Here is a 15,787-nt window from a genome sequence, read left to right on the forward strand (position 1 = left end):
GAGAGAGAGAGAGAGAGAGAGAGAGAGAGAGAGAGAGAGAGATTGATTCCATCTATTGGTTGCCTCCTGCATACACCTCAACTGGGCATTGAACCTGAAACCTAGGTATGTGCCCTGACCAGGAATCAAACCCACCACCTTTTAGTGTACACTGTACAGGATGATGTTCCAACCAACTAAGCCACCCGGCAGGGCAGTCCTACTTTTTATTTATGCTTTTTAAAGTTGTCAACAAACTTTCCCTAAGTATTTGATCATTTTTCTTCCCAGATCTCTCGTAGTATCTCCTGGATTGATTTCTCTTTATATTTAAGTGCTTTCTCCAAAGGCATTTTTAATTTCCATCTTTGTGTGGAAAATCTTCTGAAGCTCTGAAAGTCTGAGAACATTTTTATGATGCCCTTACATTAGAATACCTATTTATCAGGACATAAAATTCTAGGGTCAAAGTTCTTTTCATGTTCAATTTCAGAGTCTTGAGCTGGCATGGTAATTATTGTTTCACTATATCATTCTCAAATGTCCTTTTGTCTGTGGACTCCAGTCCATCCTGGTGACTGAGACTTCTACAGGTAAAGCTGACTAAGCCTTTGAGACAGGACTGAATACCAGCTCTCATACAGTGCTGCTGTGAATATAAGTTGATTCAACTTTTCTAGAGGGCAACTGGGCAATACAGATAAAAAAATTTAAAATACTCATATACCTTGCTTGACCCAACACTTTTACTTCTAGGCATCTACAAGAAGTAAATTAACCCAACAATATACTCATCACAGCACTTTGATATGAAAAAAAACTAATCTAATCTACAAACACAATTAAATGATATTAACATCCTATAATCAAAACCTTAGCGTGGTTAGATGTGTAGAAAAATACTTAAATTTTTAAAGTAAGAAAGTCTACTACTAGTTTCAGAACCATGTATATGTAGGTAAGAAATATTTGAAAGCTGAAAGGCCATTATTCTTCAAAAATATTAGCAGTAGCTTTCTCTAGATGAGGAGATTGATTTGTCATTTCTTCTTCTTGCTTTTCTATATTTACTATATTTCTACCCTGAAACACTTTCCTTTTATAAATACTTTTAATCAATAATTTCTCCATACGATGTCAGTTTTACAGTTTGGAACTTAGAGATCAAGTGATTCTATGACCAATGTATACTCTGCTTATATACAGTGTATACTCTGTAACCCACACTCCCCTTCAAAGTCCCTGGTGCACACATCAAACTCCTTATTTATCTTTCTATCCTTTCAACACCTATTACAGTGCTCAACATATACAAAGTAGGAATATATTACATCAAGATGTTCAAGAATGCATTTCTGGGATAAGATGTGACTGTCCTCTATCTGTTCTATTTAACTAGAGGCCCGGTGCACGAAATTCATGCACTCGGAGGGGGGGATCTCTCAGCCCGGCCTTCACCCTCTCACAGTCCGGGAGCCCTCAGGGGATGTCCAACTAAGCTGGCAGTCAGACATCCTTAGCGCTGCCACCGAGGCAGGAGAGGCTCCCGCCACCGCCACTGCGCTCACCAGCCGTCAGCCAGCTTCTGGCTGAGCAGCGCTCCCACTGTGGGAGCACACTGACCACCAGGGAGCAGCTCCTGCATTGAGCGTCTGCCCCCTGGTGGTCAGTGCGCATCCTAGCGACCGGTCGTTCCACCGTCGGGCTGAAACTGGCTCTCCAACATCCCCTTAAGGGTCCCGGATTGTGAGAGGGTGCACGACTGGGGCAGGGGAGCGATGCGGGAGGTTGGCCAGCTGGGGAGGGACTGCAGGAGGGCTCCAGGGCATGTCCAGCCCGTCTCAGTCCCAATCAGCTGGACCCCAGCAGCAAGATAACCTACCAGTTGGAGCGTCTGCCCCCTGGTGGTCATGCACGTCATAGCAACTGGTCAGTTGGTCAACTGTCTGCCCCCTGGTGGTCAGTATACATCATAGTGAGCGGTTGAGTGGCCTTAGCATATCATTAGCATATTACACTTTGACCAGACAACCGGACACTTAGCATATTAGGCTTTTATTATATAGGATTAATCACCATAATAAAGGGATTCTTTAAATTACAAAGAACAGAATGATTAAAACTGACTTTCAAACAGAAGTATCTTTAAATAAAATATTTTTTTGAATTCCAATATGTAAAAACAAAATCATCTTAGTGGAGACAGAAGCTGATCCTGTCCACTCAGCCCTCTTCTTTGCTTCCCACAGGTTGCTGGGAAGTTTGAAAACTGTAATTCAGTACATTCAACTGGCCCCACATGCTGTGTCAGAGCTAGAAGAGAAAGTAAAAACACATTTGATCTAGTATTTATTTATTTAGCTTTTTTTTGTGACTATAAATTACAATCACTAGGACACCTGTAATTCATTATATTGTGTTCAACTAAAGAACAAGCAAACACAGCACAGGCCAGTTTAAAAGAAATCACAGTACTTCTTGGTGTAATTTGCAAAGGGGGGGAAAAGTCCTGGGCCCACACCATGGAAATAAATATCACGTAACCATGAAAATATTCAGCCATTTTCCAGGTATCAGGAAGGTTCGTGCATGGTCCCAGGCAGAGGATCAGAGTTCCTCTTTGAAATATCCCAGCTTTGCCAGTGACATCTCTTTTCTCAACTGCATAACCTCCCAAAACATGTGGTCAACTATGCAAACAGAAGAGAGAGACACATAAATTATAAAATACCATCTTAATTATTTTTTAATTTATTTCAATGAAAAAAATTTAAGATTAACTCAAATGCCTGTTGGCATTTCCTAATGACATACCTAATTGCTTAGACATTCCATCACTGCTTCACACAAACTTCTTCATATACTTGTGAGCACCCCAATTTTATTAATAAATAAGCAGTACTCAGCCGTTTACTACCACTATTTGTTAGATGTATCAGTGACTGCCACACTTTAGCCCAACAGAAGGTGTACATTTCACTGTCCTGAGTAAATGGCAATGCTGTTGCCTTCGTAAGTAATTACACTCAATGCTCAGTTATGCAAGAGTTATGTAACTTCTAGATCTTCTTGCTCTAGTCTGCTACATCTTGGCCATTTCACTTTTCATTAATACTAACAGAGAGTGAAAAGGAAAACAAGACAGTCCAGAGAACTCAGTAACATTCTTTGTGCCTAATAGGGAAAGTTTTATATATGGCTCAAATAGAAATAAAAACAAATGTAGAGGGTGATGTGTAAATTTCCATTAGCTCTACTCTTGTGAGCCTCTCTGTAAGTAGCAAAAAGATGGCTCTATATTTCAGACTATAAAACCTGACATATGATCAGATTAGACTAATTAGAGCAGTGGTTCTCAACCAGGGGAGAGTCAGTCCCCAGGGGTTCATCTGGCAATGCCTGGAGACGTTTTTCATTGCTGGCATCTAGTGAGTAAAGCCCGGGGACACTAAACATCCTACAATGTACAAGATCATCCCCACAACAAGGACTTATCCAGTTCAAAATGTTAACAATACAAGGGCTGAGAGACGCTACTTTCGCTTTAACTGCTCTAAATTCTTTCTGGCACCGGCACAGACAATAAACAGATTTTCACATTAATATTTATTTACTACAAACCCACACAGTATATGACGTGCATCAAATACTGTCAAGTAGAAGAGTGACAGAAACCAGAGAAGAAACTACTTTTATCACCATCGCTCATGATTCTTTCTATTTACATAAAGTAAATTATCTTTCAGCCTTCTCTACAAAAATATTTCCCATTTTAACAAGGAGAAAAAATAAGCTTGACACTTGAACATAACATAAATCATCTGTTCTCCAGCTTAAGTCCTATTATTCACCAATAGGATTCAAAAAGACTTCAATTTTATTAAAGTCATAAACAGTATTGCACAGCTTAAAGACTATTTTTATGCTACACAGCCTTTGGAAATTTAACATTAGAGACAGGTTTCACCTTTATTCTTTTAGGCATTAAAATCTAATTATATGGGATTCTAACTAAATATGACTGTTTTAGTATATCAGAGCTTGAGAAATGCTAAACTACGTTATTATGGGCATGACTAATTTTTCCAGAGAATTAAGATTCACTGGTTTACCTGATAAAAATAGAAGGCTTCTTATTAGTTTTCAAGTGTAAAAATATTTTCAGTGTCTAAAAAATATATAAAGAGAAAAATTTCCCACAACTTCACATACAAAACTGGCATGGCCTTGTCCTCGCCATGTGTGTGACTTCTGGTCTAAGACAATCATGTGTACCTATGAGGCGCTGCTTTAAAGCTGTCAGGCGCATCTGTTTTTATGCTGGTACTTAAGACACTGGGCTATAAAACCATCATTAACCACGAAAGACATGAAAACACCTGCGTGAGGGTGGCTCTCCTGGATAGATCATCTGCCTGTTTCTGCTCATTTAGAACATAGCAATCTTTATTCCATTCAGAATTATCTTCATGACTGCTTTATTAATGTGAAAATACAGGACAAAATTGCTAGCTCCTCATGGTTTTCACCAATTAAAATAAATCTGACCACATCCAGAGTTTGCTCATTTTTCTCTCTTAAGGAGTAAATTCAATGAGCTTTGTACTCCTCTCACATACCAGCTGGCTTATCTATACCTCTTAAGAGTTAAAACTGAGCCTGCTTTAAAACTCAAAATTAGAGTAAAATGAAGCAAATATAAGGATTAAACATAATATGTTTTAAAAGAGACATTTGTTCCCCAATTCTCCACACATTTTATTAGAACTATAAGACACTCAATATAAATATACCAGTAATAAAGTTTATTTGAGCATCACTACTGTGCCCTATACTTTTTACTGAACTGTTATATAAATATTTCATAACTAGAGGCCCAGTGCATGAAATTTGTGCATGGGTGTGTGGGGGGGTGTCCCTCAGCCCAGTCTGCACCCTCTTGCAATCCAGGACCGCTGGCTCCTAACCACTCGCCTGCCTGCCTGCCTGATCGCCCCTAACCACTCTGCCTGCCTGCCTGATGTCCCTAACTGCTCACTTGCCTGCCTGATCCCCCCTAACCTCTCTGCCTGCCTGCCTGATTGCCCCTAACTGCTTGCCTGCCTGCCTGATTGCCCCTAACCACTAGCCTGCCTGCCTGATTGCCCCTAACCACTCTGCCTGCCTGCCTGATCGCCCCAACCACTCTGCCTGCCTACCTGATCATCCCTAACTGCTCACCTGCCTGCATGATCGCCCCTAACCGCCTCTGCCTCGGCCCCCACCGCCTCGGCCCCCACCGCCGCAGCTTCATCCGGAAGGATGTCCGGAATGATGTCCAGAAGGTCATGGCTGTCCGGTCTAATTAGAATATTATGCTTTTATTATTATAGATGAATAAAGAACTTACCATCCTGCTGTTTCACAAGTCCCTGCTGAATATATCGAATGTATGTAAAAAAGTTACACACAGACGTGATCTAGGCCAAAAGGAGAAAATGTCATAAATATCAAATGTCTTATATCAGTGAGCTTTATTAAAATTCATTATTACATTACTTACCCTGTATCTACAAAAAGGAGAAATATAATAATAGTTGCTTGAATCTCCTAATTTAATTCTGTGTTTACAGGATTTACTCTGGCCAGTGAGAGCACATTTTCTGTAAAAGAATTATACATTTTAGTTTTTTAAAATTAAAGGCGTTTTGCCCCTACCTCTGTACAAGCTGAAGAAAACAAATATTTGAGAACCTACTATGGACCAGGCACTGTTCTAGATGCTGGGCTATCAAGATGAGAGAGACCAAGTCCCTCCCCTTTTGGGGTTAACATCCTAGTATATGCTAAATAGCCTAAAATTAACCATGGCCTAGAAATAAAAACTAAATGTTTTAATATATGTCCTATCCTGAAGCAAATAGGAGTAATCTGATACAGGAAGCTTTCAGCTTTCAGCTTTCCATCAGAACTTCAGCTTCTGTCTGAGTTGGAAAAACACCTAATGATGATTACTCAAGTCTCAGAACATGTTACTAATTGCTTTCAGGACAGTAGCTTCCAGGTAAGGTACTTTTTGGTGTGTTTGGTTTTTTACATGCATTTCCTGTGGTAGACCTGAGAAATTCAAAGGAATACAAAAATACTGACTCTGAACAATTACATAAAGGGTGCATTACATTTAGACATACATCCTTTCTATTTACAGAATATAAAATCTAAATTTGGTTGGAATCAGGCTGTAAACCTCTTGAGGGCAGGAACTGTATCATATTCATCTTTAGGTGCCTGGCACCAAGCATGTTTCTGGCTGTTGGTTAAGTGACAGACCACCTGTCACTCACTCTACTGCTCAGGATGAACCTGACTTGTCTATCTGGCTGGACTTGCAGCAGCTCAGCTATCCCTCTAGTAAGTTAGGAGCTTGGTTGAATACAACTACTGCTCCCTATCAATGCAAAATTACTGTAGCTCTAAGTAAAATAAAATGGCCAACAGCATTTTATATGACATTACAAATTAAATAGTAAAGAAAAATATATTAAATAAACATTAAATTTCAGCTATACTTATAAGAAATGACAAAAATGTGTCTCCATATAAGAAAACACATGAAGAATGTATATTTAACACAGGATAATTTGGGAGGTGGCCATTCCAATCACAAAATAATTTTTATCTTTTCAAAGAAATTTTGCCTCATTGTTCCTTTATTAGTAAACTAGAGGCTTGATGCACGAAATTTGTGCACTGGGGGGGGGTGGGGAGTCCCTCAGCCCGGCATGCGCCCTCTTGCAGTCCGGGAGCCCTTGGGCCTAAGCCGGCAGTTGGCCACTGCCACTGCACTCGCCAGCCATGAGCCTGGCTTCTGGCTGAGTGGCGCTCCCCCCGTGGGAGTGCACTGACCACCAGGGGGTAGCTCCTACATTGAGCGTCTTCCCCCTGCTGGTCAGTGAGTGTCATAGTGACTGGTCGTTCCACCGTTCAGTCAATTTTCATATTAGCTTTTTATTATATAGGATTCCTTTAATGATCTATAAAAATGTTTTTTAAAAACACTAAACTATTAGCTCGGGGAGGATAGAAGATCAAGAAATTTAAGGCACAAGTGTTGAAAGCCTTTGGAACTTCAAAAAGTATAATTTACACAAGAGAAAAAAAGTACCATCAAACTGATAAAAATCAATTTATACACTATCCTTCTGGAAGGAGAATATACCTGTTTGACTACTATTTTGTCTAATTTTGAAAGGCTCTGCTACAGTGACTTTAAATATCAAATTTTAAAATAAAGTGTTCAACTTATCTCATTTGTAAAGCCATTTGTAAACTATCACAGCCAATATATTTTCATTTGAGCTGGGATTCAATGCCTAGTCTTCCGACCTCCAACTGCAATGTTTTGTTAACATGCTGCTACACTATTTCAGTATCTGTTAACAGCTGTGTCCCAAGATTTCAAATCCTTGCTTGCCATTTCACTTGCGATGTCCACATGTTTAAACCCAGACCTATCACCTTCCCCTAAGCAGAGCCCTTCCTACTCATTCCCCAAAGACCACATCATTCTTCTAGTCAGTCATCTCTAAGTCCTTTGTCTTCGACCATCCCCTACTATCATCTCCTAAATTTTCTTTCTTTAGATTTTGTCACATCTTTCCTCTCCATACACTCGCCACCCTCTGAACACACCATTTCCTTGGTTCAAGGCTTTCAGTCACATGTATTGTTCTTTTCCTATCCAAATTCCATCTATGCTTCAAAACCCCAGGTCAAATCTCCCTCCCTCCAAGAACAGCCCCTGATCACCACCACTGGACTCCCTGCCTTCCTCAAAACTCCCATAGTGCCCTACCATTCACTTCATAACCTTGTCCAGGACAGCCCTGGCCAAGGCCACACTTCACATTTCATAAAAGAAGACAGTATCTGCCTTCAAGTGTTTTCCCACACAATATGGACTAAGAACAAAAATGGGTTTCTGGCCCTATTCCCACAAGTACAATATCCTTAACTATGTAAACTGCTTCCTGATCTACATAACTATTTTACTAAAATACTATATAAATCCACTTTAACTGATATCCTCATTTGTCATTGCACATGTGTGATATATTATGCAAGCCTGAATTTAAAATTTTACAATAAAAACTATTATATACTATATTTAAAATAAGTTATAACACAGACCTTAAAAGCACAAAACTGCTCGCTTTTTAAAAAAAAATATATATATTTTATTGATTTTTTACAGAGAGGAAGGGAGAGGGATAGAGAGTTGGAAACATTGATGAGAGAGAAACATCAATCAGCTTCCTCCTGCACAACTCCCACTGGGGATGTGCCCGAAACCAAGGTACATGCCCTTGACCGGAATCAAACCTGGGACCCTTCAGTCTGCAGGCCGACGCTCTATCCACTGAGCAAAACCGGTCAGGACAAAACTGCTCGCTTTAATGATCACAAACACCTGAGTGTTTGTGGAGGCATAGAATTTAAGAACGTAAATACCTTCCCCAGTTTCGGAGGCCACAGTGCTACAGGTGTAGCACAGAGGGAAATGTAGAACAGGACACAACTCTAGGTGGATATGCAGCTCACAAAGCGAAGGCATGACTAAGTCCCTCCACAAATGATTACCCAACTACCAGCACTATGTGATCCTAATAAGACTGTAATTTGCATTAAGAGGAACAGGATAAATCATACACCTCCCACAATAGGCTTTAACCAGTCCTATGGTGAATCTCAAGCAGCTTTTTCCTCTTGTACCTTCAAAATGACCCAGACAAGAGTCACTTACTGCCTTCTACGACCTTTCCAGTACCCTATATTAATCTAGTTCTAAACCACCAACTCAGCAGCTTCCTCAAAATCTTCCAAGTCACTTTTTAAACAGCAGTGCCAAAGGTTCTAGGTCCTGTTCATTTCAGTCTTTGTTCCTCCTCGGACTGGATGAAAAAAGCCTGCCCTGCTGTGAAATGCGGGAGTCTAACCTCTAAGGATTTATAAGTGCAGAATCTCTCATGGGTGGAAGAAAGAACTGATTATTTACCAAAGTGAGAATCCTTTATGACAGCATGAAAGGAGAGGGCTAATTAAGTCGTTTTCATGCTTGGTAAGATTTGGTCTAAATCGCTGTCTTCCCAAACTAATTTTGATGGTAACCCTGGGGAATAAATATTTTACACAGAAACCGAGGACATACAAATATATATATTGTCCTAAAAAAATGTATACACATTTAAACAGTTGAGAACTCAATTTTCACTCCTTTTCAGGTTTAACTGATTTGAAATAATGGGTGAAGTCTGACTAAGCCTTGAACAAAGAAATTTATCCTAAAGTGTCACTAGACATTTTTTTTATGGGGACACATAAAAGACAAAGTTTACAATACAAAAGTGACAACAGTCAATGACTTGAGGGTGCACAAATACTGAACGAAATGATTCTTAGTGTTTGTGATTTCTTAATGTTTGTGATTCCATTGCTTCACATTATTAGCAGTGATTGGACCAGAATGGTCATCAGTTTGAAAACGGGCATTGATTTAAAAAAATTATTCACTTCAATAGATTCTTTTAAATTTTGAAAATGAACTGTACGTTAATAAACACTGACTTTATAATCATTCACCAAAGTGTGTATACATTTTTGGGGGACACCCTGTATGTATAACAAACAAAAATTCTACTTACAACCCACTAAAGCAGGGGTGGGGAATGTCCGACCCACGGGCCATATAAAGCCCAGGAAATCATTTGGTGTGGCACTGCCAAGACAACCACAGGCAGGACTCAAAATTCAGTAAATCTAAGACCTTTTCCATAGCGACATACATTTATACTAAGTAAATCTTATTAAGTGAATGATGTTATAAATATTCAGATGGTCCTTGGCAGAAAATAGATTCCCACCCCTGCACTAAAGTGACTTCATGATCAACTAATGGGTCATGACATGTGTTTTAAAGAAAAAGTTTCAAACACCTGGTCTACCTGGATCCCTAACATCCTAATACATAAAAACCCTGGGTCCGTCACGACCAGAGGCTCAACCAATGGGAAGTCAGTCCTGTAGTCAGCGCTGGGTTGCTGTGGCAACCCAGCACTGACTGCTGCGGCTGCAGGCGTGGTGACCCAGCACTGACTGCTGAGGGGGCTGCAAATCAGGCCTGGAGAGAGGCTGAAGAGAGAAGCAGGGTCTGATCCGTAGCCTGTGTAGCAGCTGTTGATCAGCACTTGCCTCTCTCTTTCATTCTGGGCTGGGCCAGCAGCCGCGCCTCCATTTCTCTCCAGGCCTCCACGGGGGCTGCTGATCAGCCCCACCTTTCTGATCAGGCCCTGTCGATAGGCCCAGAGATGCTGACTGGCATAGGAACCGACCAATCAGAACCAAATCTGGGTGAAGTGTGAGGAGCCAATGGCTGCCTAGGAGGCGGAGCTTTTGACGCTGACTGGCATAGAAACTGACCAATCAGAACCAAATCTGGGTCAACTGTGAGGAGCCAATGGCTGCCTAGGAGGCGGAGCTTTTAACGCTGACTGGCATAGAAACCAACCAATCAGAACCAAATCTGGGTGAACTGTGAGGAGCCAATGGCTGCCTGGGAGGTAGAGCTTTTGACGCTGACTGGCATAGAAACCGACCAATCAGAACCAAATTGGCCGGCAAAGGAGGGCAGTTGGGGGCGAGATCAGGCCTGCAGGGGAGCGCCATTGGGGATGAGATCAGGCTGGCAGGGGAGGGAAGTTGGGGCGAGATGAGGCCGCAGGGGAGGGCTGTTGGGGGCAACCAGGCCTGCAAGGGAAGGGCAGTTAGGGGAAACCAGGCTGGCAGGGGAGGGCAGTTAGGGGCGATCAGGCAGGCAGGCAGAGGTAGTTAGGGGCGATCAGGCAGGCAGGCAGAGGTAGTTAGGGGCGATCAGGCAGGCAGGCAGAGGTAGTTAGGGGCGATCAGGCAGGCAGGCAGAGGTAGTTAGGGGCGATCAGGCAGGCAGGCAGGTGAGTGGTTAGGAGCCAGCAGTCCCAGATTATGAGAGGGATGTCTAGCAGTCAGACATCCCTCAAGGGGTCGCCGATTGGAGACGGTGCAGGCTGGGCTGAGGGAATCCCCGTCTCCGTGCACGAATTTCGTGCATCAGGCCACTAGTCTATATATATAAAAGCTTAAGCGACCAGTCGACTGGCCAGTAGCTATGACGCACACTGACCACCAGGGGCCAGACACTCAACACAGGAGCTGCCAAGTGACAGCAACTTTGCAGAGCACCCTCTCGCACTCCAGGACCCCTCAGGGGATGTCAGACTGCCGGTTTCAGCCCAATCCCCGCAGGCCAGGCCGAGGGACTCCACTGGTGCAGGAATCCATGCACCAGGCCTCTAGTATATGTATAATTTTGTAATTAAAAGGGCTCCTCTTTGATTCTAATTTGAAATGCTATATCCCACACTGTCTGGAGATTTGTGCTTGAGCAGCACAGGCTCTAAATAGAAAACTGACAAGACATTTAACCACATTTAAAACTAGAAAAACTAAATAACTACAACACGTACAAATTTTAAAACTCAGTATCTTCCACAAGACAAGGTTTTGAAAACATACTTTGGTCCTCCACATTCGACTGCAGAAGCTTTCACAAATCGAATAGGTTGTAATCCCACTGGTTCAATGCTTAGAGTATTGTTTTCCACAGCCTCCAAAACAGCTGAAGCCAACTTAAAAAAAAAAAAAAGTATTAGACATTATGCTGGCAGAAAAATATCAAATTTGTATTCTACAGTCAACTTATTTTTTAAAATTCTTTCTCCAAGTTCCACTAGCTTGGCCTTAGCCAAGGGGGGGGGTGGTGGTGGAGGAAAGAAACCACGTAACCTTGGTTTAAATTCTTTTATACAATTCAAACGTTGTTATGAAAGGCAATTCAGTTACAGCTAAATAACTTTTCTCATTATCTGGAAGAGGATTAAAGGCATTAATTCCAATCTCTGTTCAACCTTCCTCACAATTAACATCTACTGTTAATGCAACTTCAAAATGAACATTGTAATGTTTTATTTTGCTAAATATATGCAATTTTTAATATTGGCCATTCATAACTCAGCAATATATACTAATAACAGCTATATATTTTCTGAACATGCATTTATGTGTATAAGAGTCTACAAAAGAATTAACAGAATTATCAAATATTAAATGCCCAGATGGAGATGGTAGCAACTAATAAACAACAGATGAAACAGGCAGTGAAACTCCAGTGTGGCAAAACTATTAATACTGAATGGCCTACCTAAAACCAGGCACAGAGCCACAATGAATAACACGTCTACATATCAAGTGTTTTACTGCTCATCTTAACATCTCCTTACAAGTGATGTTATCATTAAATCCTCTAAAGACTTAACATAAATAAGACTTTTAGGATTAACTATCTTAAACACTGATTGGCATGATATTTACATATATACCTTCCCCAAACAAGTTAAAATTATGATCTTACATGTGTATAGGGCCTTATATTTTTAAAAAGTGTTTGTCTATCTACCTCATTCACTTCATTTTATCCTCTTAACAACCCTATGCTATAGACAAGGAAGGCATTTTTCCCCACTTTAAAGATGAAGAAACTGAATATAATTTTTATCATGTACAAATAAACTCAACGAATATCTTAGAGTGTAGAAGTTCCCTTACACTGAAGCCTGGACTGAGAATCAAGAATAAGCCCTACCCCCAACACATATTTAATACTTTACTCCAATGTAACACACACTGCAGTGTGAATGATCCTCTGCTCAAATAAGAAAAGCACTTGAATGCCAAGAAATTATGATCCTGATATGAAATAGGAAAAATGGTAAAACATGACATTTTATAAAAACTTATTTATATAAGAGTTATTAAAATATATTAACGTGATTTAATAGAAGGTACAGGAATACCTAATGCATTCTATTAAATTTTTTTTAAATTACCTCACTTTTGGAGAATGTTAAACATGGAAAGATATCTTCCTGATAGATTTTGTCTAAAAAAGGACATGTTCTGTCCATTGTGGGTTCATCCTTCCAAGATCTGAATTCATTATACAGAGACAAGTCAGCCTGGCAAACCAAAAGAAAACACAAAATAACTTGTTAAAAAGTACAAATATAAAATTACTTTATACAACCAAAACCTATTTAAACATTACTGAAAAAGAAATACTCTTCATTTAAAATAATAAACTGAACCATTCTTGATTAGTTATAATACTTGGTAACAATTTTTCTTTTTAAAAAAATCCAAACTCCCACATGACTAATTGGCCCTTTTCAATGTACCCACTATGGTATTTAATGATGCTATCATTATCCCTCCCAAAAATTAATGTGGAGCTCCTCTTAAGATACATGTGCACACTGTCCTAAATATAAAAAAAAAATGATGACAAGTCTTTTCTGAAAATAATCAAAAATTAATTTGGACTCTAGTTAATTAAATAAAATGTTTGCATAAAGTAAGACTGACTAAATTTCGAAACCAGAAGTTTGGGGTTAAAAATTATGCTAATTGTTCTAATATTACCTGAGGGCATTTCCAAAGGAATTTCCATAATGTTTATTGTATAAGCAGCAAGACTAAAAGAAGCACACATATAAGCCTCCTAAATTGACTAGCTTGAAATATAACATTTATTTAGATATCTTTTTTGGTATATGAATATCCAGTAACGACCAACTGAATCATCAAAAATAATCCAGATTTGCACTGGCCTTCCTATTCACTCTTCCAGTTGTCCCTCTCTTTCCCTCCTCCCTTTTAACTAATTTTCCTCAAGTATTTTTTCACTACAGATTTCCTAATCCAGCTTAATACCACCTGTGAGCACACAAAGCTGTACCTACCCTCAGCCACCCAAACAGAGTCATGTCCCTCAGCCTCCTGCAAGTCTGAGGTGCCCTTGTCCAGAAGCATTGGACACTATAAGTGAGGCCCTGACACACCTCTGACCTCTAGGATAGCTGAGTCAGAGGTGCAGGTGTCTACAGGAAAGTAACAAAAGGCTGAGCGTATCCAACCTATCCTACAGACTTTCTTTTACGATGGATAATGGCAATCTGTGACACTTTTTCATCCCAATCCATAAATTCCTTGAATCAAAGCTAAAAGCAAAAGGATAAAAATATTAGCAGATAAGTAATACTTACATTTTCAAATTAATTTTCTTTGTCAAATTTACCCTTTAAGGCAGCGGTCGCCAACCTCTCGGACCTCACAGACCACCAGTGGTCCGCGGACCACCAGTTGGCAACCGCTGCTTTAAGGAATATAAATGCCAGAACAGGTAAGTGGTGCTCTAAGGAAAGATTCTAGTTTAAAGGCAATAGCTTAAACTATTTATTAAAAATGGACTCACTGCCAGGAACTATGGTAAGCACTTCATAAACATTTAATACTCACAGCTATATGAGATAGATATTATGATCTCTGTTTTATAGAAAAGGAACTGGGGCTTAGAGAGATAAAGTAAGTTGCATAAGATTACACAGCAAAGCACTGGTAAAAGTTCAAGTTCACATCTAAGTGACCGCTCCCAAAGCCTTGCATAGTGCACGTGGGTGCGCCTCACTCACCCATGATTTAAATGTTGCAATTGTCATGACTGAACGCTCTCACCACATTTTCTACAGAAACATATGTTTCACTTTCTTTTGGGTTGCTATATCTTTTATTAAGATGTACACAGGTCAAATGTACATGTTTACTTTGTCTAATAAAACTTTGTATTCTAATGTTTTGATATGTTTTCCACAAAACATTAGGATACAGGATACAGATGGAAAGCAAAAAGTTATTATTTTAAAGTTATAAACTGCCTATCCATATTTTAAGGAATTTCATAAACTAAAAACAAGACTTTAAAATATTTCATGACAAAACATTTCAATTTTGTCAGTGTAAATAACAGGAAAAAGGTTGAAATTACAAACATTCAGAAACTTTAGCCAAAATACAAGTTGTACCAAGCAATTAAAAAAGCTACTTAAATTAAAAGAAATTAAGGTCATGACTAACAAAAGTTTCTTAAATGTTTAACAGAAACCAATGTGAATTTTATATTGTGTTACATTCAGATTTGACAAGTACTTAACTTCTCTCTCATAGCATCTTTTGATAACTAAAAAAAATATAATTCAATTAAAATATGTAACAAGCTTTGTTATTCAGTTTAATAAAGTCTTGGCCTCCATGTAAAAATTTAACTGAATGAGCACACATAGCTTCTTAAAGATTAATGGACTTGAATTCACCAATGTTAAATACAGCTTAAAAAAAAATGATGGGGGGACAAGAAGAGGTAAGCCAAAGAACTTATATACTTACTAGAGGCCCGGTGCACGAATTCATGCACAGGTAGGGTCCCTCGGCCTGGCCAGTGATTGGGACCTATAGGAGACCAATCGGGGATGGCAGGCCAGCCAGGGGGAGGAACCACGAGAGGTTGGCCAGCCAGCCCCAGTTGGGGCTGATCGGGGCCAGCTGGCCAGGGGGAGGGACTGCAGGAGGTTGGCCGGCCGTGGGAGGTTGGCTGTGGGAGCACACTGACCACCAGGGGGGCAGCTCCTGTGTTAAGCTTCTGCCCCTGGTGGTCAGTGCGCATCATAGCAACCGATCGACTGGTTGTAAAGGTCCTTTAGGCTTATCCTAATAATAGACAAACATGGTAATTGACCATACCTTCGCTACACCTCCCATTGGCTAATCAACGCGATATGCAAATTAACTGCCAATAAAGATGGCGGCTAATTTGCATACTGCAGGCAGGGCGGGACAGCGCCATCCC

General features: G+C 40.1%; 1 protein-coding gene across 9 annotated transcripts in view; it reads right to left on the reverse strand.

Moving 5' to 3' along the window:
- Positions 1-2,015: 2,015 nt before the first annotated feature.
- Positions 2,016-15,787, reverse strand: part of RAB3IP (RAB3A interacting protein) — a 40,366-nt gene continuing 26,594 nt past the window's right edge. For 3 of the 9 annotated variants that reach the window (XM_014538713.1, XM_014538710.1, XM_014538700.1), the window contains 5 exons: positions 12,936-13,064; positions 11,566-11,678; positions 5,522-5,621; positions 5,369-5,438; positions 2,016-2,292 (listed from right to left, as the gene is read on the reverse strand). In XM_014538713.1, the coding sequence (XP_014394199.1) occupies positions 2,168-2,292; positions 5,369-5,438; positions 5,522-5,621; positions 11,566-11,678; positions 12,936-13,064 (537 nt within the window). In that variant the 3' untranslated portion in view covers positions 2,016-2,167. Of the gene's footprint in view, positions 2,670-5,368; positions 5,439-5,521; positions 5,622-11,565; positions 11,679-12,935; positions 13,065-15,787 lie in introns of all 9 variants that reach the window. The other 6 variants (XR_001361901.1, XM_005856749.2, XM_005856750.2 and 3 more) reach the window with 6 other exon arrangements.

This window comes from Myotis brandtii, unplaced genomic scaffold (genome assembly GCF_000412655.1).
Source record: "Myotis brandtii unplaced genomic scaffold, ASM41265v1 scaffold1044, whole genome shotgun sequence".
NCBI classification, from domain to species: domain Eukaryota; kingdom Metazoa; phylum Chordata; class Mammalia; order Chiroptera; family Vespertilionidae; genus Myotis; species Myotis brandtii.